At 40.4% G+C, this 26967-nt stretch overlaps 1 protein-coding gene across 18 annotated transcripts in view; it reads right to left on the bottom strand.

Annotated features, from left to right (window-relative positions):
- The window catches only part of TRPM3 (transient receptor potential cation channel subfamily M member 3), an 812479-nt gene that overhangs the window by 247547 nt on the left and 537965 nt on the right, over positions 1-26967 (bottom strand). For all 18 annotated transcript variants that reach the window (XM_047830956.1, XM_047830962.1, XM_047830951.1 and 15 more), the window contains exons 2-3: positions 4070-4149; positions 2509-2713 (exon numbers count right to left, since the gene is read on the bottom strand). In XM_047830956.1, the coding sequence (XP_047686912.1) occupies positions 2509-2713; positions 4070-4149 (285 nt within the window). The remainder of the gene's footprint in view (positions 1-2508; positions 2714-4069; positions 4150-26967) is intronic.

Raw genomic sequence — 26967 nt, 5'->3', positions numbered from 1 at the left:
GTGGAGCCCGTGCAGAGAGCTCAGAGCCTTGGCTCACATGTGGTCCATGGTCCCACATCCTGCCTCCTGCTGCCTCCCTGGGGCAGGGGATCTTGACCATCTGCTCCCACCTCTGATGTCCTGGCCAGTCTAGCCTTCCCTCCACAATGTCGCCTGGGGAAGCAATGGGGTTTTGTTCCATCATCACCCTCCATCCCTGCCTGGGACGTGAGCACAGGCAAGGTGAGGGGTGGGTTGGGTGTTTTCCCTGCAGCATTTCAGGACAGAGCAAGGACATAGCTGTCCCTGCCTTAGGCTGGCAGGACCCTGGTGTGTTTCACAGGTGATTCTGTGGCATATCTCACCCACACCAGATATTGAGCCTGCCCCACTACAGAGATAGCAGTTCCTTGGACTGTTGCCTGTCCACTGTGTGTTGGGGTTGTTGGCTGTGGGAAGGGGGATTGCTTTCCCTGCCCCTGCTGGAGGCCTACATTTTCATTTTACACTGGGCTCTACAAACTCATGTAGTAGACCGTGCCTAACCCGATTGTCAACAGATAGTTCTGGGTTTCACAGAGCTATGTGGGGCTTGGGGAGGGCTCGCAAAGTTCGATGTCCTATGTGTTCACACTTTAAGAACATAGTGAAATATGTGCCTCTTCAGGTTTTTCCTCTGCCATTAAATATCATAATAAACATCCATCCTGTGGGGGCACCTTGGTGGCTCAGTCAGTTAACCATCTGACTTTGGCTCAGGTCATGATCTCATGGTTCATGAGTCTGAACACCAGGTCAGGTTCTGTGCTGACAGTGGAGAGCCTGCTTGGGATTCTCTCTCTCTCCCTGTTTCTCTGCCCCTCCCCTACATATTCATTTATTCTCCCCCCCTCAAAATAAATAAGTAAACTTAAAAAAAACCCCACATTTATCAGCTGTGCGACATGGGGCACAAAGCCTCGGGTCACCATTCAAGCACTCTATGACATCACTGGGTGTGCCACTCTATGATGGTATTGTCTGCTAAGCCACCTCCTCATCTACAGCACTTGGCTTTTTTTGTGGGGGCGGGAGGGGGAGGCTAGTCACTTCATTCTCAACATTATCGTATTGTATTTCCAGTGAAGAACTTGGGCCCTCCATGGATCCATTTCCATCCCTTCGCTCTTCTTCTACTAACTACTGCTACTACTACTTACTATGATTCTTCTTCTTTTTTTTTTTTTTTGAGCATTTTTCTTATAGTGTGAACTGGCATGACTTTTAATTAATGCATGGTGTGTATGGTTCCATTCCATACTGTGAATGGGAATTATGCTGAGTTGGGGACCCTTCATGACTTTGTGTAGCTGAAAACATCCCTTGGGTGGATGAGGAAGTTGCCAGATCTCCACTGCCCTTGGTTCTGTATAGGCCAAGACTAACCACCACCCCCTCCCACTTTTCCCCCAGGCTGTACCCAGCACCCTCTTCTTCCCAATACATTGCTCAAAATTGTTTTCACTCTAACGTACAGTTCAGAATTGATTTTCTTAAGGAAATACTGCGAGAATAGTGCAGTCAGCCATTCTTGGTGAAGAAAATCCTACAAGAGTGGGGAAAGATGCAAGGGGGAGGAGGAAGGCGAGAAGAGAGAGGTCAGAGGGGTGGCTCTCCTGCCCATTTTTAGACTATAACTAGTGTGGAGTGACTTCCCTTGAATTTTGCAGTATGCTTCTCGAAGCAAAATCTCCTCTCCAAACTTGGAAAACCTTGGGGTGTGCCTGAGAGCAGCTACCTCCAACTGTCCCACCCTCAACCAACTCTCTGTTAGAAACAAGCTTTATGAAATAGAGCATTTCTAGAATTTCTAAAAACATATGGTATTTTTTTCTCCTGGCAAAATCTGTCAGCCAAGTAGGGAGAGGTTCATGATGAAAGCTGAAATTTAGAAGCAACAACTCTTAGAAGTGAAATTTGTATTATTTCCTAAAGCCTCTTTTCCAAACAAAATGCTTTTCATATGGAGTTCTTCTACTGGGAACATTATTGAACACAGCTGCTTAGAGCAAAAGCACTCACTTTAGGTGGCAAGATCTCTGTTAGAACAGGGAAGGAAATAGTCTGGGATGATCATTTCTACCTTGAATTGAGAGAAATGCTAGTTACTAATAGGACAAAACAGAGACTTAAAGGTAAGTTTTTTTTTTAAATCGAAGGAGATAGAAAAACATGCTTTAATGGATGAGACCCAGAAAGTAAGTAATAAATAGTGGATCACTATAGAAAGCTTCTTGTTACTATTAATAATAGCAATAGTCACGGTCTGATATAGTATTAATTATTTAAAAAATCCTAGGAGGAAGGTTTTCTTTCCCCCATTCTACAGAAGAGAGAAGAAATGCACAGGGGCAAGGTCGTGAGAGCTGACTGCCCAGCCAAGACCTGGCAGAGGGGATTAAGCCCAAAGACTAAACCTCCTGCTCTTCGCCACACTTTTACAGGACATGAGATAGAACTTGGGAAGCAACTGAAGGGTTTTCTGATTACCATGGCTTTGTTGGAATGGCCACCTCCTTGGAACTCAATGGTCCCAAAAGCATCCGTGGGGCTAAGTTGAGTGTGCTTGCTGATGGACCACTTCTCCGACTGGATGTCATTTCGGGAGAGGCGACTGTGATTTTTCTCATTCTGAAGAACGGAGACGCTGGGAGTGAGGCCCACATGCTGGCCAATCAGACGCCCGCAGCAACACCTGCAACATAAGAGGTCAAAGCGAACCCCCTGGATCAGCCATTACTGGAGAAATCTACAAACCATAGTGAGCCAATCCATTCTTAGGCAGAATCCCACAATACGGCTATACCAGGCAAATAGTGAACCCAGTATTTACCCAACAGAGATCTTTTCTTTTCTGCCCATTTTCGTTTTCCTTCAGCTGTATAAGCTGTAACATGCCTCCTGGCCTTTGCCACCCACCCCTTCCACACCTGCCATACTGTTTAGGATTGGAGCCTGCAAACAAAAGTCCTATAGATTTTTCTACTTCTCACTCCTCCCATCTATCAAATCTTGCACAAAGGCCACTGCACAGCTTTGAGGGGAGAATTTTAATATGCACATTTAAATAAGGACTCTCACTCATATGTGAGTCACAACCTAACTTGTCTTTCCCCAATTGACATTCACTGTCAAATATCCAATACTAAGAATAAAAACCTACAGCTTAAGCGTTCCTGAAATAATGGAAATATTATTTGCAAGATCTTTGAAAACAAAATTCACTGCTTACATCATGAAAATGTCTTTCATACTTTTCCACCACCATTATAATACTGATACATACGCTTCATGCTTCACTAGTACCACGATTATAACTATTAATGACAACACTGATATATGGTTATCATTTATTAAATACTAATAATATGACATTCCTTTTAGGAGTAAAATAGTGCAGTTTTGAAGGTTAGGTAATTTGCTCAAGGTTACACAGCTAGTCTATAGGACTTTATAGTCTATATTTTAAATTACTTGATTATATGGCCTTTTCACAAAGGCATTTCCAGACAGTCATATGTTATTTCATCCCAAATGCTTCCTACCTAATATGCTGTTAATCTTTAAGGCAAAACCAGGAAGGTAAGTAGGATAGCTAAAGGTAAGATTAGTAGGATATTAAAAACGTACTTGGACAGAAATCTGAAGGTCTGCAGTCTAATTAGTAACCTTCTAGGAGTCTTTTATTTAAAAATACCTTTTCATTATGGCAGGGAATATTGGTACAAACTAAGCATTTTGATGAAATGCTTAAAAGGGAAAATGAATAACCATACTAAAAATATATATAGCCCACTTATAGACAGCGATTAATTCCTTCCCAATGGGGTATCTGTTATTTTGTACAGGCTCTTAGAGAATTAACTGCAGGTGCAACACATTATATGGTGTATACATATAAGATTGCTTCAGAGATGTCCAGCAACGATTAAAAAAAATGATCTTTAATTTGACATTGGTTCCCTTGTAATGCATAGTGATTACTATTATAGTTTTGTTCCCATAATTGCTACTCTGTGTTCTCACTTTATTATAGAGACAGCAAGATTACCTATGGGGGTCTTTGGTGCTTGGTATGATGTGAACACATTCTCTTTTATAAAATGCTCTTTCTATCCAGGATTTCTGAGCCTGAAAAAAAAAAAAAAAGAAGAGGTGAATTTAACCCACAAGTATTTTTGAGTAGGAAGCAAAAATTTCATAATTACATCATGATTCAGTATCTCATAAGCTGAATTGAAATGATAGTTACTTCAAACATAAACACTGCATATAACAAAAACCAATGACTGCCAGAACCTGTTGACTAGGTTAACATTATAATATTGAGTCAAAGAAAAGGACCATTATAAAAAAAAATGGTTAGTGATGGAAACTTATACAGATTCTTCAAGTTTTTTTGAAGAACAGAAAAACAATGCTAGTTACGGAGATCATGAAAAACACAGAGCAGTATGCTTATATTCCTGTACCTAACAAATATTCAGTGATGGGAAGAAATATATGTGAATAAGTATGAAGTTCTCGTGGCTAACACTTCCATTCAATTTTTTTTTATACAAAGAAAGAGAAATGGTAAGAGAATTATATAACTCAAGAGCCCTAATCCATCATGATGTTTTTCCTAAAATCCAAATTAGCAGCACTTAAATACAGAAGGGGAAAAAGGAAATGGAAACATAGGAAGATAAATGTCTTTATCACAGTCAGAAATTTCACAGGTAATGCCTTTGGAAGGAAGGAAGGAAGATAGCACTTTTTCTTTTCTTTTCATTTCCCCATGTCTTTAAGTACAGGAAATACAGCTTCTTAGAATGGGCATTGTTGGGACTGTCTGCCCAGAAGTCCAGCCACTGAGATTGGTTCCCAGAAGGATAAAGGAAGTTCCAGCAAACTGTGCTATCTTTGTTTCCAAGCATAGTGTCCATCGTGCAGCTTTTACCAGCATTGGAAAGAGTAGAGGAGTCTCCCGTGAGATCCTATAAACTACTCAGAGGATTCCTTCTCCAAGCATTTAAGAGGGAAGTTGTTGGAGCATCCTGTAAGGTTACTTCTACATGACATCATCTTTTCTCTAACACAGTATTAGGGCTAAATTCATACCCTTGAAATATACAGACCCAAAGTGCAACTTAGTGATTTGCTTGGCCTCAGTGACCAGTGTTGACTGTTACAAACCACCATGTGTGGCCCTAATTGATATTGACTCTGCCAAGGACCTAGACATCTGTATAAACTGTGCGAAGTTCTCATTTGCTCTCAATCCTTAGTCTTGCATTTCCCTCCTCTCTTGTGATGGGAGTCTATGTAAGCACGCAGCAGTGAAGGCCATGGTTACCTCATATGACAAAGCACGTTGTAAAAGTGGCAACATGGGGGATGCCTGTGGGGTACAAAGGAGCTGCATCCTGTTTCAGTCATGGTCACGAGTGGTCACACGGTCACATTTGTCAGTGTTTATGCACCGTCTACATGAAGAGGAGCATCCGTCCTGTCTCAGAGATCCCTGGGTCCAGGTGGCCCTCTGCACCTGGAAGGTGTACCTCCTCACACCTCCTCACACCAGGAAGGTAACATTTGCAGTTCTGTTTGTCAGCTAGGCATGAGAAAGGCCCCAGTGTCTGTTCATGGAAATTTTTCTTCTCAAATATATAGGAAAAGCCAGTGGCTGCATCTTTGCAACAGAAATGAGCTGAATGGCATAGATAACCAGGCTTGATCTTTGTGAAAAGCCTGTAAGTTAAACTATTCATAGGCTGTGATTTTTCCTAGACACTGAATACTTTCATTGATAACATCTCTTGGCAGAGAGATGGTAAAAATATTCCTCACTGGACATTTGAAACCAACTTTCCCTACACCTCGGGGAGCAGAAAAGGGAGAGTGTAATTCCTTTCTTCTTTGTGGATCACTTTGGCTAGAATTCAGAAGGATCTTTTGGGGAAGCATCTGCAAATTTGGGGGAGTGCTAATCAATACTCCCCGAGACACAGCAGTATCATGAATACGGTGTGAGTTCTGCTGTTAGAAAAAGTGGCATGAGTGGTACTCTACAGCATGGACACAGTCACAGAATTTTGGGGGTCCTCAGTTTTTCTGATCTATTCAATGGGCACAATAATTATAGCTGACACACTGAGTTGTTAGCATTATTATTTGGGTACCATGTTTCATTTCAAGAAAAGGGACCGCTGGGTTGGTTCTGGTACTAAAAATTCTGACACATGTTCAGACAAGAGCACTATGAACCCTGCTCTAACAGAACTGACCTCATTTGATCTCTCTCTGCCTGGAGGATGATCAGCCTAGCTGACCACTAACAAGGTATACAGAATAGTTATTGAACTTCCCTGAGTCTTTTCTGTAACATAAAGATAATTATAGCTACTTCAGAGCACTGTTGTATTTACTGAAGCACCTGATTCAGGGAGAACACCTGGAACTCAGTAGGCACTCGATACTTAATATTATGAAGGGCTCATCATGTGCCTGGAATTGTGCCATATACATGTATCATCTCCATAGATCCTCATAAGAATGCCATGAAGGACGTGCTACTATTATATCCATTTTACCATTGAAGAAACTGAGGCAGAGAGATGCACCAAGTTTAAATTTGGAGAGTCTGACTCCAGAGTTCATACTCTTCTTACCCAGTCTGCTAAACTGCCTCTCCAAATCACACATTATTGATACTAAATACCCTTGATCTGGGCAGTGCCATCTGGGCATGCCTGGGAGCGCCTTGGTATTTGGACAGTGCTGGACTCCTAGAGGCATAGCTTAGAACCAGCTCATACTTGGATCTTTCCCTCTTTCTATCCTCACACGTAGAGTAATAAACCCTCCGCTATCTGTTCCACCTCTCCCCTCAGGATAAAGGACTGGGGTGGGAGATTAGGAAGACCGCGTAATAGGAGCAAGAAGTAAAAGAAGGAGGATCATTATAACAAATGATCCTCTAACAAAGAAATGTAATTACAACAGGATTCACAACATGAGAAGAGGGGGGACCATGGCGGATGAATTAGACTTTTCAAGGGCACCTTGATTATTTCTCTCACTCATGGATCCCAGTTTCAACTTGGATGGTCCTGCAAGTTCTACTCAGAAATACTACATAGCGTTGCGGACTCTACTTAGTTTCTAAAAATAACGTGACTTGTTGCAGTTTAGCACCCTCATTGCCTTTTCAAAGGTGAAAAACCTACCTCACTGTTAGCAAAAGGAATGAACATCAGTTTCCAGTTTATTACAAGCAGATTAACAATTCCCCTTGTAAAGGCATGGAAAATTGCAGGGGCAGGGGAGGAAATGTAATATAAAAAAATATCTCCAACATTCATAATTGAATTGGATTCTTTTTTTAAGAAGAAATCTATAATACATAATAGAAAGAATGCATGTAAAACACATGAATTAGGAATTCTACAAAGTATATGCATAACTGACTACGCTCTACTGTGGGCTTTGGTCTATTGTGCTTTTTATTCAGGTTTTCAGTGTGGGTAGATCTTAGATTTTTAAAGTTATTTTCTTGGAGAGGGCAAATTTGAAGTATAATCATGGTTTAACTTGTTCCCTAAACTAATTCCCTTTTCTTTTGTCCCAAGGCTTTGAACTACTCTGTGTGAGTTTCATACTTGCCCTCGGAATCCAAGTTAGTTAGCTCAGAATGGCTATCCTTGTTGTTAGAAAGCATGAAATAGTTTTGACATGCCATGTTTCTCATTGACCCTTTAATTCTCTTCTAATGCAAAACTTCAATGGACACTACGCCCTAAAATCTTTTATTTTTAAATATCCTTCGGAAGTCTCATGTACGCTTAGAAAAGATGGCTTCTACCAGACCTTAGAAAGCCACTTTGTACGTTCTTTTCTAAAGGTAGAATGGTCACATCGCCATGACTGAGCTTGTGAAGGGCTATTTTCTTTCTTGTCTTTCTGCATTATCAGTCATGTGTGATGTGTAACAGGGAAGTGGTTTCAAAGGCTAATAATTAAAGGAAATAGTACTGAAAGCAAAAACGAGGACATTCACATTTTGAACAAAGTATAATGATTACCCTCAAAGAGTAAAGTACTAACTTTGAAAGTAAAGCGTACAGTCAGTAAAGAATAAAAATGATAGAAACAAGCAAACAAAAGCTGTAAATATTGCCTTCAAAAGAAAAAAAAGATTAAGTTATTTCACTTAGGCACGTTTCAATTCTTTCTCACAAAGGCTCTGCTACAAACATTAATTCCCCAAATTACTCTGATGCTTCTTACTTCCGACTCCCCACCAGCTCCAGAATCAAGAACTTCTCCAGGCAGGACTGGTTTACAAGCACATACATCGAGTATGTACTAAATCTTACTCAATCTGTCTCCAGAATGTCTTGGAAAGTGCTACCGCAATCCACCCTAGAGCTGGATAACTTAACAGAACGACAACAACCCAGACCAGTAACCACAAGATTAGAAGAGAAAAAAATTCACTAACTTCAGAGGAACAAATTACATGTGAAATGTCACTATATTCCTTCTTTGGAGACTCTCCTGTTTCAAATGTACACTCTGTCCTGATCAGAACAAAACCCCAAAGACCCAAAGGTACTGCATGCCTAGGTTCATTTTTGACTTTTGCTTTCCTTCAGCATCTCCCTGGGCATTCCTTTGGTCTTCCTGCAGGCCCCCCCACCCCCATCCACTCCTGGGAGGCTGAACAAGAAGAAAACGAGCTGAAATCATTTTACCTGAGCACTGACTCTTGGGTGGCGGCAGGGACAGTCTCACGAGCGGTGCCTGTTGCTTTCATTTTGCTGCGTCTGGGGCTGGTCATCCCGTTAATAATGCTCTTATGACCGCCCACTGGAAAAAAAGCCACTTGCCCAGCTCTTCCCCCAAGAGACGTTTCAAGTAAGCAATGAACTTGGGCAGATTAGCCCCTTGGAATGTGCCGCTTTGGGATTAGCCTCACTAAGAATCCCATGGACATTCCCTTGCAGCCCTCAAATACTGCTTGATTTGAACATCTAATCTGACGCCAGAAGAAAAACAAATCCCCGGAGAGATCGGATTTAACTGGCACAAGTCCTGACAGGCTCTCCCCCCTTGGCTTTTTCCATTTTCAGAGAGAAGCTTTCTGCAAGTGTGATAAGGTGTTCTGAGTTCTGAAAAGTTCAACTTGGGAAAGCAAATCCTTCTAAAGAAACAGTGTATTAATGCTCTGAGTGGTTCGAACACACAAGGGGCATTGTTCATGCCTCCCCAAAGAATGGAATGATAGCATTTCTTTAAAGAGGAACTGCTAAAAACTCTGAATGTTTCAAAGGACCGGTCTGGTCCCTGAAAGGGAGCACAAGTAGAATAAAGTTGGACTTTGTCAGCGTCTTTCTACAACTTCTAAAATGTCAATAAAATGATAAGACTTGGTCTGATCACACCTCTCATCCTTGGCCCCTCCCTGACAATTGCAAATGTGTGACTGGAAACCTACACTCTCCTGTTTCCCTATGAAAAAGAGATGAGCCGGGACCATTCCAGATCATGGACGCAGACGTTAGGCAGGATGGTGTCTGCCTGGGGTGGCCCGACTGGGAGCTTCTGGCTCACACAAAAAGGTCCCTTTCAAACATCATCCAAGAGTGAATTTTTTACATAACAGTAGTTCTTAACTAGATAAGTGAACAAATTGGGAGAGTAAAGAGCTCTGATTTCAACAAGGCAAAAATACTTTTTAAAAAAGTAAATATATAAGCATTTCATCTCCAAAGGATTTATCTCCTCCCTTTCAGAGAGAAGCCAGAGCAGAGGGGCGCCTGGTTTTGAGTCCCGAGTCAGGCTCTGCCCTGACCATGCAGAGTCTGCTTGGGATCCTCTCCCTCTCTCTGCCCCTCCCGGGCTCTGGTGTGCTCTCTTTTGCACGTGCACGCGCTCTCTCTCTCAAAAATAAATAAACATTAAAAAAAAAAAGGAGGTCAGAGCAGAGAGTTGGTATTTATGGTCAACAATAGGGACTGTAAATCTGTGAGGGCAATGCCACTCTGATCTTTTATTTCCCTAAAAATACCTAGTATGTGTTAAGAGAACATTCACTGGCAGTCACAGCATGAACTGGAAGACTTATTCCAAACTTGGATGGAATACTTAGCCTTCTCCTGGCCTCTCTGCTGTTTCCAGGATTGATCTCCTTCATACTCCGGTGTCTCACATACCAAGTCCACCCCAGACACAAGAGTCAATAAGCTACCTAATGACACTCAACTGAGGATGCAGTAAAATCAGCAAGACGTTCAAGTGAAACATCAGACTGAGCTTCAGCATTACATGTGTGATGGAGAAGTCCCTTCACTTGTCTTCAGGAGCTGGCTACAGAATAGTGACAGCCTTGATAATGTGCATCCCCTCCTTTCACGCAGCAGTAACACTGCCATGCATTTTATTCTCAGGGAATGACCAGAGATGTGAGCCACAGAGATGTTCACTGCGTCTTTATTTATAACACAGAAAAATTGGAAAAAGTTCAGCGAGGGGAGGCTAACTGAACTATGGCTCGTGCTGTTGGATGACGATCATAATCAAGTTTCAGAAAACTAATTACATAGAGAAATACATATTTTCACATTCTTGTGTGAGGCAAGCAGGCATAAAAGAGGAAGTGAAGAATAATTATAAATTTTAAATACAGACAGACATGATAGGTAGGAAATACACTTAAAGGGGAAACTAATTTTTTATTTTTTTAATGTTTATTTATTTTTGAGAGAGAGGGAGAGACAGAGTGTGAACAGGGGAGGAGCAGAGAGACAGGGAGACAGAATCAGAAGAGGCTCCAGGTTCTGAGCTGTCAGCACAGAGCCCGATGCGGGGCTCAGACTCACAAGCTGGGAGATCATGACCTGAGCCCAAGTCAGACTCTTAACCAACTGAGCCACCCAGGCACCCCAAACTGTAACTAATTTTTATTTTCTTCCTTTTCTTTTTCTAGATTTTCCTAAATTTTCCCCTCTAACCATACATTTGTAGCCATAAAACTAAATTCTTTGTGGACAGATCTCCAGATTTCTTAAATTTCAACTATTAAGCTTAAGATGACAGGAATTCACTAAGAAGAGTAGTTCAGGAAGTGACTTAGGAAGAATTCAGTCAAAAGAGAGGGCACTTGGCTGGCTCACTCGGTAGAGTGGATGACTCTTGATCTTGGGGATTTTGAGTTTGAGCCCAAGGTTGGGTGTAGAGATTACTTAAAAATATAGAGAGTGGCACCTGGGTGGCTCAGTTGGTTAAACATCCAACTTTGGCTCAAGTCATGATCTCATGGTTCATGAGTTTGAGCCCTGCATCAGGCTCTGTGCTGACAGCGCAGAGCCTGGAGCCTGCTTCCGATTCTATGTCTCCCTCTCTCTCTGCCCCTCCCCCACTCATGCTCTGATTCTCTCTCTCAAAAATAAGTAAGCATTAAAAAAGAAAGAAAGAAAACACAGAGGGCTCAGTGGGGAATAGGTGGAAAGAAAATTTCTGTATGGTGCTGGATGAGACTTCTCGAGTTTAAAGGAGGTGGGGGAAGGAAGGGATCAGAGAAGAAAAGGAAAAAGACAAGAAATGGGAGAGAGAGAAGAGGAGGAGGGTTGGTGGGCAGGCAAGCACCTCAGAGACAAGAAGCTGGTAGGCTGTAGACTATCTGTGTGACTGAATGAATTTGTTATAGATGATCCCTCCAATGTAAGAAATATTTTAAGATTTCAGCTTTCTTCAACCCCCTTCATCATCAGATGCTACTTCAAACCTTCATCTGATTTACTTTAAATCTTGAATTCCCTCCCATTCACACTGCCCTTGTATTGTTCTTAACTCTATTCTCTCTCATCTTACTTATATATGTATTTTTTCTTTTTGCTTCTTTTCCTTTATAGGGGGAAATGTTTGATAGGGACCAGAACATGTGGCATCTTCCACAAACTTTATACCAAAGACAAAAACATTATCTTTAGAACCATGAGCATTTTTGTTTAAGAGAAAGGGAAGCCCCAGGTAAAGTCAGCACAGAGATGCTTTCACAAGAGGCTGCAGATGATCTCCAGGACCCTTTGATTTGAGAAGGTAATTAGTTCCACAGAGACTTGTAGCTCTCGGCCATACTGTCCATATGGGTCTTTTTAGAATCTCTTATGCATCACCCAACAATGCAACTCCTGACAGGGTACATTTCTAGCCTATTTCAGATGTAGTTTACAGAGAATATAATCTGAATACTAACAAGAGGAAACCACAAGGGTAATGCTAACTATGGTTGTTCTTTACGTAGTGGCAGAATACATCATCCTCCTAATTCATCATTAAAGAAAAAAATCATGCTCAAATAGAATATACTAAAAACTTTCCACTGGTACCTAAATCAATTTTAAAAACGGAAATCAGATTTTCTACAAGCAGCAACTAGATTTTGACATGAAAAAAAAATGCCTATTTCACTGTCATAAAGATGTCCAAAGCATTTACTTTTTCCTGTGAGGTCCACATTTGACAACATCAACAAAAAGAACATGATGTATAGTGGGAGTCAGCAAACATTTTCTGTAAGGGGTCAGATGGTTAATAATTTAGGCTCTTTGTGGCACCATTTATCTCCGCCATTGTAACAGCAGAGTTACCAGCAGAGACAGAGTACGAACAGGGGAGGGGCAGGGAGAGAGGAGGACACAGAATCCAAAGCAGGCTCCAGGCTCTGAGCTGTCAGCACAGAGCCCAACACAGGGCTCGAACTGAGAAACCGCAACATCATGACCTGTGCTGAAGTTGGACACTTAACCGACTGAGCCACCCAGGCACCCCTTTGATGGGCATTTTTAATAGCTGGGTTTATGTTAATATATAATATATATGCAGTGGCTAAACCTGTACCTTAACAAATGCTATTCCCTGGGGACATGCATTTTCCCTTTTGGAGTTGGGAAAAAATGAGTCTGTTAAAAATGTTTAATAAATTAGAATAAAAATCATTTGTAGATAGAGAAAAGTCATGGTGTATCACAAAAGTGACTGGAGTTTGGGAAACACAGGAACAATCCTTCTTAAATGTTCCTTGTTTTCATTCTAATGCTTGACAATAAACACACTGTGGTCTCTAACATTTAGAGTTGCAGTTGACCTATAAAGTAAAAATAATGCTAGAGAAACATCACAAAGCCAGCTTCCTCCAGAGCATGCTGCCACCAGTATGTTCTTCCTAAAATAATCGATTAGAACACCCCTCAGTCAGTACCCTTCTGTGGCTCCCCATCCCCTGCATGATCATGTCAGTTCGGTAATTAAAACCTTTAGGAAATGGCTTCGGAGGTAACTTTATTAAAATCTCTCCCTTTTCCTCCAAATCTTTGAACACATTGTGCCCCAGCAAACTAAATTATTGGTTGTTCCCCTAATGTACCATGTTATTCCACACTTCTCAACCTTTGAATATGCTGTCCCATTTGCCTGGAAATGCTAAGTTCTGGGTTCTATACTTAGTCAATGCCTCTTCGTTCTTCCAGACTCTGTACAAAGTACTGTGTATTCTAACAGGCTCGGCTGCCCAGTGCCAGACACAATGAATCACCACAACTACTATTCCACTTCTGTACCTCACCCATGCTTCCATTAGGGGAAAAGTCATACGGTATTATAATTATTGATTTTCCTGTCAAAATTGATAATCATTCATTGTCAATTTCCCCTGTAAATACTCAGTACTCCAGGTCTGTTATGGTACTGCCTCACCTACCACACGTCCCTTCCTCCTTCTATTTTCGAACCTGGTTTCTATGGGAATATCAATTCCTATTTAAAAAATTTTTCTAATGTTTATTTATTTTTCAGAGAGAGACAAAGACAGAGTGCGAGCAGGGGAGGGTCAGAAAGAGACGGAGACACAGAATCTGAAGCAGGTTCCAGGCTCCGAGCTGTTAGTACAGAGCCCAATGCAGGGCTCAAACTCACAAACTATGAGATCATGACCTGAGCCGAAGTCAGATGCTTAACCAACTGGGCCCCAATTTCTCATTTTTTAATAAATCATCTTTGGGGGAGAATTCTTCGTGCCCTGAAATTATTTATACTAAAATTCATATTATAGCCTCTACAACTTAAATCATAGACACCTTAACATAAAGTTAAATTATATTTTTATTACCAGATTGGGAAAAGATTCAATAAGTTATGTTTTACAATTATAAATGAAACTCATTTTTTATCAATAGGTCATGCTGTGTAAATTATACTTAAACACATTCAAAATTTCTATGTAGACGTTAATACAAATATATATAGGAATGTTAATCTCACAGGCATTTTCATAAACCACTTAAAAATATGTTTCCATGTTTCTTTGGAAAATTGTTTCCTCATCATAAAGCAGCTAATCACTGCTTGGTGATAATACATCATACTTATAAAGAATTTTACAGTTCACAGAATGCTTTCATAAATAGCATTTCATGAAATATTCCCAGGAACTCCATAAGGCAGGTATTATAAAATTCCATTACCCAAATAAAAAGCTGGGGCTTACAGAGGTTACGCATCGTGCCAAAGTTATACATCAGCTACTGTGTTAGCCTGAGAAACCCAAAGTCTTGTGCTCCTATTGGGGTACAGTGAACCCTGCAACTCTTTAAAATTTTGTGGGTGATTTTAGGGGTGCTGAATGATCTTTTTCTTCTCTGTAGTGCAACAAGGATGTTGTCATCATCCTGATCTTAACAAAAGTATACATACTTCATCAAGCCTAACAGACTTGAAAATTTGAATGAGGATGTAGATCTCTATTTCAAAAGCACCCCATTTTTAGTCAAGGATTAGCCACTTGTTTGAAAGTAATAGCTGTGTCCATAGATGGTAACATAAATACTTAACAGCCACATACATGCTCTCAGGGACTTGACTGCCTCCATCGGCAGAAAAACAGAGCTACAGTAGTGCTGACCCCGTAAAACTGCTGTACGTCTTTTAAGAGATAATGATAGGAGAAACTTCAGAGAAGGAGAAAATGAAAGAAAAACTCACGATCAACAAAACTAGGAGAATGACACACTCCACAAGAGCCAGGATGTTTAAAATGATGAGTCATTCGTTGGAAAGAAGTGTCTGTGTAATAGTGTGGGTGCACAAATCGTGGCGGGGCGGGGCGTAGGGGGGTCTGTATTCATGGAGACTGCTCCCATGGGAAATACAACTTTGTTTTCTATCAAGTAAATGAGGAGCTGGAGCGAGGTGAAGTCCTCCTTTATGCCCTTAATTCTGTTTACCTTACTACTCATTCCTGAGCTGCTCTGACTTTGTCAGGAGCCAAAGAAATAGGCTGAGTTGTGAAATGGAAACATTTTGTGTTATGCAGAAATGTGGAATTTACGTGACAAATAACATCATAGATTCAGAGGCTAATTTCTATTTTGTTTACCTCTCTTGTCCTGGAAGGACCGAAGACTTTGAGAAGAGGGTAAGGATGGATGGGTAGCTGTAATTGTATTTGTAGTAGAATTCCCACATCAGAATTCACTACTAAGGAAGCCAGTCCCCTTTCTCTGTCCCACCCTCTGTGTGCGTGTGTGCGTGTGTGTGTATACACACACATAGATACATAAAGTTTAAGATATAAACAAATAGAGGTATCTGTGTGGCTCAGTGAGTTGAGTGTCTGACTCTTGATTTCTGCTCAGGTCTTGATCCCAGGGTCATGGGATCGATTCCTGCATCAGGCTCTGTACTGTGTGGGGAACCTGCTTAAGATTCTCTTTCTCTCTCTCTGCCCCTCTCCCCTGCTCACCCTTTCTCTCTCTCAAAATAAACATTAAAATATACATATATATATTCATATTTCTATATTTACCTCTATAATACATAATATATTCTATATTCCATGTTACTGTTTTATGTTGTATTCATATTTTTATATTACATTTGCTTTTAATTTTGCATATATTTTTAAAATATATTTTATAATTATTAAAATATATTTGTAATCCTATATTTACATATATTTATAAATATTTTTATATATACATTTTGAAGTTATTTTTAGTTTTCTTATTCTAACTACTTTAAAGTATTTTGATTTATCTGAGATACTGATTTATCTTAATCAATGAGTGATTTCCATTCTCAGGTCAAACTCTTTATCCTCACGAGGGAAAGACCGAAATCTAGCTGTGGGATTTTATTTCTAAAATTCTGATTGTCTTTATCCATTCAAAGCTGTCGTGAGGCAGAGCCTGGTGGAAGCATGACTGATCAGGAGTCCCGAAATACGCATCTCAGCCATGGCTTGTTGGTGACTATGTGTGTGATCTTGGGGAAATGACTCAATCTTGGTGATCTCTTGGGTCAACCTCAGTTCTCAGAGCTGGGGACTCAGCGAGTCAGAACCTGACAACTTTGCTGTGAGTCCCTCATTAGTGTCTACAGAGTACATGTAGAGGCGTTTTGAAAATGAGGGTTGTTTTTTTTTTTTATTTTAATTTTGCAAATTCGTGGAACCATTATTCTTTTGATAACAAAAATGTAGCAGAGAGCACACGGTTTTGTGCCTACTGAGACAAATAAGGAGATTTGAATTAATAAATAATCCCTTAAAGAATTCTCACTAGATGCCAACCATTCTTAAGAATGCCCCCAGTTTAGCAATCTGGCATACATGAGAAGTTCTAATTCTGTTTCAGTAAGATTCCAAGTATTATAAAGACATTATTACAATTAATTAATATTTGACATTTCTAGTTCTGCCATTGGGAGAGTTTTCAAGACCAGTTCTCTTCCCTCATCCACCACCAAATGATAAATCAAATCTTGGTGATCATTCAGATCAGAATATGCAGACTGCCTGTGATTTGTACTTTTTTCTAAAACCTAACAATCAAGTATTATTTAACTGGAGAGACTGAGATCAAATCAATCTCATTTTCATCATCATAAGTTAAGTTATAGGCAAACAGATCCACCAATGTCAATGTGAAACTTCCTATTACTCTCTGGAGATGAAAAATTATTAGGTGTTAAGTCAATGTAGCATAGGTGTATTTCTGTCTGATAACCATCTTTCTCTAATTACTAGATTGTTAGCTAGAAAATAAAACCATCCACATAAATTCAGCCTCTGCTTATGTTGTACGAGAGTTTTAATATGGTTCAAGTTTATTAGGCCTAGCTTCAAAATACTGTCCTTGTCTTCTCTTACATACTCACTACCAAAGCTCGTATCTTTTTCACTTATTCTTATCTTTGTATAATATAAAATCTCGATGGAAGATTTTAGGACCTGGAAGATATAAGTACATATACTAGCTTTTTCTAAATATATTAATTTAAATGTGATTAATTTAAATTTGATTTAAATTTCATTTGATTAGAAATGAACACAAATTCAAAAGTAGGTATAAAAAATGACAGTAGGGGGGCGCCTGGGTGGCGCAGTCGGTTAAGCGTCCGACTTCAGCCAGGTCACGATCTCGCGGTCCGGGAGTTCAAGCCCCGCGTCAGGCTCTGGGCTGATGGCTCAGAGCCTGGAGCCTGTTTCCGATTCTGTGTCTCCCTCTCTCTCTGCCCCTCCCCCGTTCATGCTCTGTCTCTCTCTGTCCCAAAAAAAATAAATAAACGTTGAAAAAAAAATAAAAAAAAATGACAGTAGGTAGTACAGAAATACAGATTTAATCTCCAATTGTGTTTCATTGGATGGCAGCATGACTTTTTTCTCTATTTTCATAGCACCTCACCTCACTCTAATGTAGAGAATTCCAATCTTTGAATATTTGTTACCAAAATGAATGTCTGATAGCAATATTCTTTTGAAAGAGGCTATGCTAATATATTTTATTTTTAATTAAAAAAATTTTTTTTGTTTATTCATTTTTGAACGACAGAGAGACAGAGCACAAGCAGAGGTGGGGCGGAGAGAGAGGGGGACACAGATTCTGAAGCAGGCTCCAGGCTCTGAGCTGTCGGCACAGAGCCCGGCGCGGGGCTCGAACTCACGAACCGCGAGATCATGCCCTGAGCCGGAGTCGGACGCTCAACGGACTAAGCCACCCAGGTGCCCCATAAAGGTATTTAAAAAAATACACTGTACGGGCTTCCTAATTTGTCCCCCTCGCTGTCCATCTAGCATGAATCTCTTTTTCCCTCTTAAAGAGATTTTCTTGGAGCAGTTTTAGGTTTGAGGAAAAATTGAACAGAAGTACAGAGAAGTCTCATTTTTTTCCCCACCCCCATGGTTTCCATCTTATTTAACATCTTGCACCGGTGTGCTACATCTGTTCCAATTTATGAGCTGATATGGATACATTTGCCTTAACAAAACCCACAGTTTATATCAGGGGTCACACTTTGTGTTGCACAGTTCTCTGGGTTTTTGCAAAATGCATAGTATCATGACTCCATCATTGCAGTATCATGTGGAACAGTTTTAGTGATGGCTGTTTAAAATAATGAACTGGCTCGTGACAGTCCCTGGCCCCCAAATCATCCAGCTTGTCACTTGTCACTACTTCTAGAAGAAAATCTAGATCCTCAACTGGTCCTCAGTCTTGCATAGTTCCCTCATCCCCGCTCACTCCCTCCAGCCACACCAACCTCCTTTCAGATCCATGACTGCTCCAAATAAAAAGACAGAAGAGTAAAAATGTCATTAGTCTTTAATTTGAATACTACTTTTTGAGGAAACATGAACAGATAATATTCACCACCTGGGTGAAGGGGGTTGTGGACGATTTAATGTTTCAATGTTTCAAATGTAAATTTTCATAAGCAGCAATTCTTTACAGATTTATTTAAATAAATAATGTGATCTAAGATTCCTATTGGCACATGAGGGCTAAGTGTAATAAGTGTTCAGTAAGTAAAGTCAGGTCATTAACGACTGGGAAATCATGGAGCAGAGATGAAGTATCCTGATTCACCTACCAACTTAAACTCCAAACCCTAAGTTTGCAAGAGATGTTCGGTCCTTTCCCCAATATTTAGTAAAACTTGGGAGCCACACCTTTTTTTTGCTAGCTCATGATGTAACTGCAAAGGAAAGTCATAAATATACACACACACACTCTCACATACACACTTTCTTTTATTCGAACAAGTATTTCTTTTTCCTTTTCCTTTTTGTTTTGAGTACCACAGGTCATACTGATGTGGACATGACTGTTAACTACTGACCCTCCCTGAGGTCCCAGTAAATGAAGAACAGTAATAAAGTAAGGGACACATATAAATGCACATGTATGCATTTTGTCCCACTTGGGATCCCAGAATTAGTTATTTGAAGGTGAATTATTATGAGAGAGCGTATGCATTTCACAAATGTACAAATCCAACATTTCATAAGGGAGAACCAGGTAGAGAAAACAGCTCTCTGTGCTTACAGTTCTCAGGCAGAAATCTTTCAACAACCATTAAGAATAAAACATAGGGGCACCAGGGTGGCTCAGTTGGTTGAACGTCCAACTTCAGCTCAGGTCATGACCTTGCAGTCATGTGTTCAAGCCCAGCATTGGACTCTCTGTTGGCAGTGCAGAGCCTGCTTCGTTCCTCTCTCTCTCTCTCTCTCTGCCCCTTCCCAGCTCACACACACACTCTCTCTCTCAAAAATAAATAAACACTAAAAGAATAAAATTAAGAAGAACAAAATGTAAAGAAAAGCTTTGTTGCAGAGGTAATTACACTTCATTAAAGTTGATGCTACCTAGCGCCTGACTCTGACCACTACAGGGAGAATTTGAAAATGGGCCATCAGACCTGCATTTGCTTATTTCTTAATTAATTTACATCAGCATTCAAGAACACCTGTCGAACACTAAATCATGTGCAAATGTTTTTTTAAGCTGCAGAGGACGTACAAAACTTTACGAAGACCCTACTTTTCAGTTCATGCTGTGTTCCAGAGCAATGTTTTTCAAATGATTTGTGGGGAAGGATCATTTAAAGTAAGTGTTCAATCCATTGAAAACTTTTTTATAAAATGCCCTAAAATGATGATGTCTGTGGACTTTGTGGTAGTGGCAAATTGCTGTAAAAATTTCTAGTTGTTCATTCTCAATTTTTGCCGTTCTCTCATTTTTCACAAGCAGGTTGGGGGCTGGCACCAGCTTGCAGACTGTAAGGCACCACCCAGTTTTGGCCAAGAGAGGTATCTGAGCTGAGTCTGGCAGACAGCTGGTGCAGAGTAGACACTTAAATGATTTTTGTTGTGTTTCGAATTAATTAAATTTGTCCTTCACCATTTCTATGATTTCAGGGAGGTGGCTTCAATTTAATTACCTATTCCCATGCTTCCTACTTCTTAAGATTTAGCTTGAATTTTCCTTTATTCTCCTCTTTCCATCTCCACAATGGAAAAATGTTCCCTCCTGAGCTGCAAGTACGTACTTTTCTTTCCCTGCCTGTTACCACTTTCTGTCCTTATTGATGGTGCAGTTATTTTATATCCTCACATGCTCACTTAGGGCAGTGGCCATATCTACTTACCTTTTTACTCTCTTCCCTTACCCCAGTGCCTGGTCCCTAATAGACTCTTAAGAAATATTTGTGAAAATAGTGGATAATACTATATAGTTATCAAGAAAATAGATCACTCAACTGTGGATGGAGCTTTCTTTAAGATGTTCATCAATGGACACTTTACTCCTCTGTTTTCCTGACATGTTCTGCACCAATGGAACCGTCAAGTCTTAAAACACTGGGCAAAATGAAACCATCGTTCTTAAAGTATTGCCACTGAATTGGCTGAGTGATTTACTGGATCACATGTTCACACACACCATGCAGGGGCATGCGCGCGCGCGCACACACACACACACACATTTTTTTATGTTGTTGCTGGGATCTGGTAGACATACTCCAAGCTCTGCTTTCACCAATTCTGCATTACAGAAAACATACTGAAAAGCAGTGAAAAGAGAGAAATATATAAAAATGTATTAAGTCTCCACCCTTCCTTTTATTGTCATTAAAGCTTACTAACATATTTGAAGAACAATGGGTCCATACTATCATTCTTGAATGTCTGGAAATCATATTTTTGGAGTCTAAGGAAAAAAATCTTAGAAAGTCTTTTGATTGCAATATGTTATTTTGAAGGTACAAGAAGTCTTTTCTTAGTGTTAGATGTCATTATTTAAATCCAACCATTTGTTAAGTAGTATAATTGCCCGTCAATTATGTTTTCCCACTGAATTTAGAAGTTATACCACTTTTCTGCTCAAAAATTTTCAAGTCATAGAAAATACAGGCTGATGTAGATGATATGAAAAATAATTATAGTCGTGTAATTCAAAATAACAGAGAAGATCAGAACTTTTGTTTCTTAGATAGCCTTTAAGTGACGGTCCTTGCCAGCCTCTGTTGTATCCAAACAGAAAGTTCTGCATTTTCTGTATTAAAAAAATGAAATGGTTCCAAGAGAATCCCAAATAGCTGGATGTTAGCTGGTATTTGCATATGTGTGGAGGTCTGTATGCCCTGGACGGATTTATATGATTAATTAGTCCAAATGATTGAGGACAAAATCTTGAAGGGCTTTGTTCAGTTTAATTCTATGGCTCCCTTTGTGTTCGATGCACACATCTACCTGCATCTGTATGGCTCTGCTCATGATTTAACATTTAAAACCTAACCGATGCATTCCTCAAGACACTGTTACTATCACCTTGAGTCCCTGTGCCAAGCATCAAAACAAATCATTTGGAGAACATCCACGTGAATGCTAAAGCACTCAGTTAGTGATTTGCTTATAGTCTTCTTTCCTAGAATGCTTAGGAAAAAAAAGAGAGGCAAAGCGATAGCCTGCTTGTGTTTCTGATTATGATCAGTCGCAAAGCATTCCACTGCCTCAGTTTCTCCTTTTGCAAACCTAAAGCATACTGCCTATCTCTTGTTACCTCCCAAGGGACTGTGGTCTGGATTGATAATGTGATGACAACCCTGAATTCTTTGTATCATATGAGGACTTGTTAGCTACCGCGCTGGCTCGTCCTTTGCAAAATAAAACATTCTTTGAAGTGTTTTTCGTACAACCAGTGGCAGAATTTAAGCAGTTTTATATTACATTCTTGTTTGACTTATACCTAAGTGTCAATTTTCTTTGGATTAAAAAGACTCTGTATAAATTAATGTGACTTAAAAAAAAAGCACACACACACATACATGTGACCAACTATTAGGAGTTTTCTGAGTTTAAGTTAACATGGAATTTGATTACACAGTGCATTCTGGGGCTCTGCCACAGCAGGCTGTAGACACCAGGCAGGCTGATTATGACTTAAGCATTGTTTCAATGTGATTTTGCAAAGGATTTCATTTAATGCAGATTAGTAAGTTTATTAAGCTGTTGATAATTGAAGCCTCTTAGGTTTGATAAGTACCATCCAGCAAGGTAGATTAGTGGGGTTTAATTTGTTGCTCTCAAATAGCAAACAAAGACTTAGCAGAATAATTACATCTCCTCAGTTGGGCTAATAAAAGGCGACATCACAATGGTGCTTTTGACCATTTCTGCATTTCTGCAGTTTCCGCTGGAGTATGGCCTTTCGTGTTCTGTGCGTTTCTTGCAGGCGACACCCAGATCTATCACCTGCAAATTACTTCATTTCTAGACCAATTAAAGATGTGGTCACATGAAACGTGAGCCATGAACACAAATATTCACTTCAGACCAGGCTGCCTTCTACCTTAGTCACAACTTCGCCATTCCCTACAATTTTTCATCCATTCCCTCGTCCAGATTTTAAGTACCTGGAGGGCAGAGACCATCTCTCTCAACTGATTCCTCAGCACCTAGTACAGCATCTGGCCTCTTGAGAAACTCAGTCTGTTTGCCTATCAAATTAATGAATTATCTTAAATAATCATAAAGTATGCTCATGAATAGCATTATCACCAAGGCTTCACATTCTGAGAAGTTAGTCTTAGTGGGAATATAAAGTTGCTGTTGTAGCCAGAAGACTGAGTCAACATAGGAAAGAGATTGTATCAATGAGGGAAATGATTTATTATCTGATAGATTCTTGGCCACACGGAGCATTTAGCTCAAGTCGGTTGGCTAGACAAATTAACTTAGTGTCTTAACATGACCCAGTCCTGACTTTAGTTGATTTGGTGGCATGCATAAAGAGAGAGAGAGAGAGTCCTCATTCCCCTGGATTGCTAGGTCTACCATATTTCTAACAGGGTCACAAACCAGGCAGTGAAAAATGCGACAGTGGAAGACTGGACATAAATAATGTTTCTTAACAGGAAATGCCAAAGCTGTTTGAAATGGCTGGAAATGAGTTTCCAAAGTCAATCTTGTTTCTTTTTCTTTTTCTTTTTTCTCTTTATTTCTCTCTCTCTCTCTCTCTCTCTCCCTCCCTCCCTCCCTCCCTCCCTCCCTCTCTTCTATCCTTGGATATTAGAACATCAGCAAGACCACAGGTATGGAGACTGAGTCTTCGGGAATTGATGGTTTATTCTCCCCTGGCTTGTCAGGTAGTTTATTTTTTTCAGAATGACACCCTAATGTCAAACTTGGCAAGCAATTTTGAGTATTCTGGGAGATAGCAGTTTCCTTAAAATTGATTGTGAACTTGGGGCGCCTGGGTGGCGCAGTCGGTTAAGCGTCCGACTTCAGCCAGGTCACGATCTCGCGGTCCGTGAGTTCGAGCCCCGCGTCGGGCTCTGGGCTGATGGCTCAGAGCCTGGAGCCTGCTTCCGATTCTGTGTCTCCCTCTCTCTCTGCCCCTCCCCCATTCATGCTCTGTCTCTCTCTGTCCCAAAATAAATAAACATTGAAAAAAAAAATTTAAAAAAAAAAAATTGATTGTGAACTCAATCCCACTTCTCGGTCTCCCACTTGATACTGTTGGTCATAAGAGGTCTATATTGAATTATTACAAAGTTCTCCCTTAAAGATTCTACCATGTGACTTAGCAAGGATGCTTGCCTGTAGGTCATGGAAACTGTGCCCAGTGACTTTATAACAGTACAAAGAGCAAAAGAGAACGAAACCTGATATTGCTCCTTCATGTGAGTAGTGACTTTTTCCTACACTGGGTAGCTTTTAAACCATGGATCCATTTCCCAAGATGATATCCCTAGACATGTATGTTTCCTATACCACAGAATAGAATAGTGACAAACTTCAAAAGGATACATATGTAGGAGTGCTAAAACCAGGAGTTATAGTCAAGTACTCAAGTAATCAGACCAGGGTACTTCTTGGAGCTCTCAGTCAGTGCGTCTCTGACCACCTGTGGCGATTTTTATTACAACACCACCCCCTCACCCAGCCGCAGTGGTCACAGCTAAAACAGTCCAGTGGACCAGTGGTGGTGCCTGACTCCACAGCAAAAAATTGATAGGTGGGCCACTACCATTGACTTATAGATTAGCCCCCAAAGAGAAGCTGATCAATCATATTCCTTTTCTTGGAAATTTGAAGTTAGAAAAAATGAGCCAGGAACCATGGGCAACCTCCCCTATGCATCAGTAGAGATTGGAGGGGAACACATGCATCATCAGAGTTCTGTATAGGACTTGTGCAGTCAGAAGAAGAAATGTTGTGTATGAGAAAGAAATCAGGTATTCTATGAAAGACAGAAAGAGGGGCACCTGGGTGGCTCAGATGGTTAAGCATCTGACTTTTGATTTTGACTAAGGTCATGGTCTCAAGGTTTATGAATTTGAGCCCTGCATTGGGCTCTGTGCTAATAGTGTAGAGCCTGCTTGGGAGCCTCTCTCTCTCTCTCTCTGCCCCTCCTATGTAAGTTCTCTTTCTCAAAAATAAATTTAAAAACCTAAAAACAAAAAAGCAACAACAACAAAAAAAACAACTCAGAGAGATGGAAAGAATAGTCCTGATTTTTTTCCCATTCCAATTCCATTCAATTTCTAGGCTCACAGTAATTTCCTCTCTCCCAAAGTGACTCAAGTGATTCTTATTAGTATAGCTAGGAAAGGTAACAGGGAAATCATATGAGCCAAAAGGCACCAAAAACCTTATTTCTTCATAGGTCCCAGATCCAGCTCTCAAGTGCAGCATCTCATTTCATCTATGTGAGCTGCACAGTGGAAGAAACTGACATCTGGAGTGGGGATATGACTCGCCCAAGGTCACACCACTAGCAAAGCCAGTATTAAAGCCAACTATTGTAGCCAACTCTTCTGACCTAGATACCAACCACACTAAGTGCACTCCAATCAGATCACACTCCCCCGTCCATGTAGAAGGCAGAGTTGGCTAGCTTCTAAGATTATTATTTCCATCTCTGGAAAGGGGCTAATTTGTAGGGTAAGTACAGAGAGGCTGATACATTCTGTTTATACCAGGGGCGGAATCCTAGTTGTTATTTTGCATTTGGAATTACACTGTCAGCTCTGACATCCATGGGTCTTGGATGTCCCAACATTTCACTTAATGGGACTCATCTAAAGGAACTTGACTTTTGACGATTGGTCAAGTTGTTTACTGGGCTGTATTGAAAAACATATTTTAGGGATCTCAGGAAATATAGGGATGGACACATGTTTATTGTCAAATTCATCCCTTTTTGGTCTCCATCTTTTGCCACTGTTGATAATGAAGGGCTTCCTAGGGTGTCGATCTGTATTAGGGTATGGTTTACAATGATCTCTTGCAGGGACAGGGTCCAAATGCAAACTCATCAAATGCTTTTTGACAACTCGTTTTGTATATTCTTTTTGTAGTACAAAAGTTGTGCTGAATCAATGAGGGCCTTTTGGGAAATAGTTATACAAGCAAAAGAAAATACACATTATTTCTAGCCCTAACTCCCACCCAGAGAGAACTCTGATAACATGTTGGCATGTGTTCTTGGTAGAAAAGTATAGGATACCCCAGAAGCCAACAAGACAAATGTCTAATTTCTCCCTGGGATGCAGTGACCTGGTGAAAGCATGCAGAACTGAATTAACCATTCATCTGAGAATGTGCTGACCAGGCATGTGAGAGGCAGGACTAGTAATGGCCCCAGCACGGGACAAAGTGTGCATGCAAAATGAAGCAAAGGTGTGCCTTACTTCTGGAGAGATGTGGCATTTTATATAAATGCCCCAAATTGTTCCTTTATACAGAAGACACGGCTATGCCTTTGTTTTTCCGAACATCTTAAATGTATATATGTCCCTACTTCACAGAGATGGGGGCCAAATATTATTCTAATATAAGTGATCAAAAAAATCAGGACAATCCTGGAGATCATTGTAAGCATTCTGACAGATTAGAAAACAAGTTTAGGAATCAAGGATTTGAGGTCAAACTCCAACTGAAGATTACCCCAGGAGTTGTGGAAAATGTGCATGATGGTCCCTCGCTCACAGGTTCTGCATCTGTCAGTGAGGGTGGGTCTCCAGCATTTCAAATTTTAAACCACAGACAATTCTGTCAACTACTCTCTGAGATACGACTGCTAATGTTTCCTCTTGGTCACTGGTTGGGATTGGAGTTTCTCAAAGTTGGCTGCTTATGATTACTTAAAATGTGCCAAACACATGGCTGTTGCTTTAGTTCAGTCTTGTCATCACACCCCAACCCTATGACTATAATTTTCTCAATGCCTCTCTGCCCTCAGCCCCTCTTCCACCTCGCCAATGAGTGCCATAGAAATATCTTCTTAAACCCAAGTTTCTCAACCCCAGTACTATTGGCATTTGGGGCTGAATAATTCTTTGTTGAGGGGGGCTGTCCTGTCCTTGTTGGGCATTTAGCAACATTCATGGCCTCTACCCACTAGAAACCAGTAGCATCGTCAGCTCCAATTATAACCACCACAACTGTCTCCAGTCATTGCAAAATGTCCCTTTAGGGCAAAGTTGACCTTGGTTGCAAACCACAGTTCTTAAACCTTAGGGAAGAATGGGTTGGTGTCTTCTGTTGTACAAATGTTTTATCATGGAGTTCAAACACCTACATGATTTATCTGCAAACCACATTTCCGGCCTTGTCTACTGTTA

The sequence above is a fragment of the Prionailurus viverrinus genome, chromosome D4 (assembly GCF_022837055.1).
Source record: "Prionailurus viverrinus isolate Anna chromosome D4, UM_Priviv_1.0, whole genome shotgun sequence".
Lineage (NCBI taxonomy): Eukaryota > Metazoa > Chordata > Mammalia > Carnivora > Felidae > Prionailurus > Prionailurus viverrinus.
Note: the sequence above shows the minus strand (reverse complement) of the source record. Positions and strands in the feature narration are given on the sequence as shown.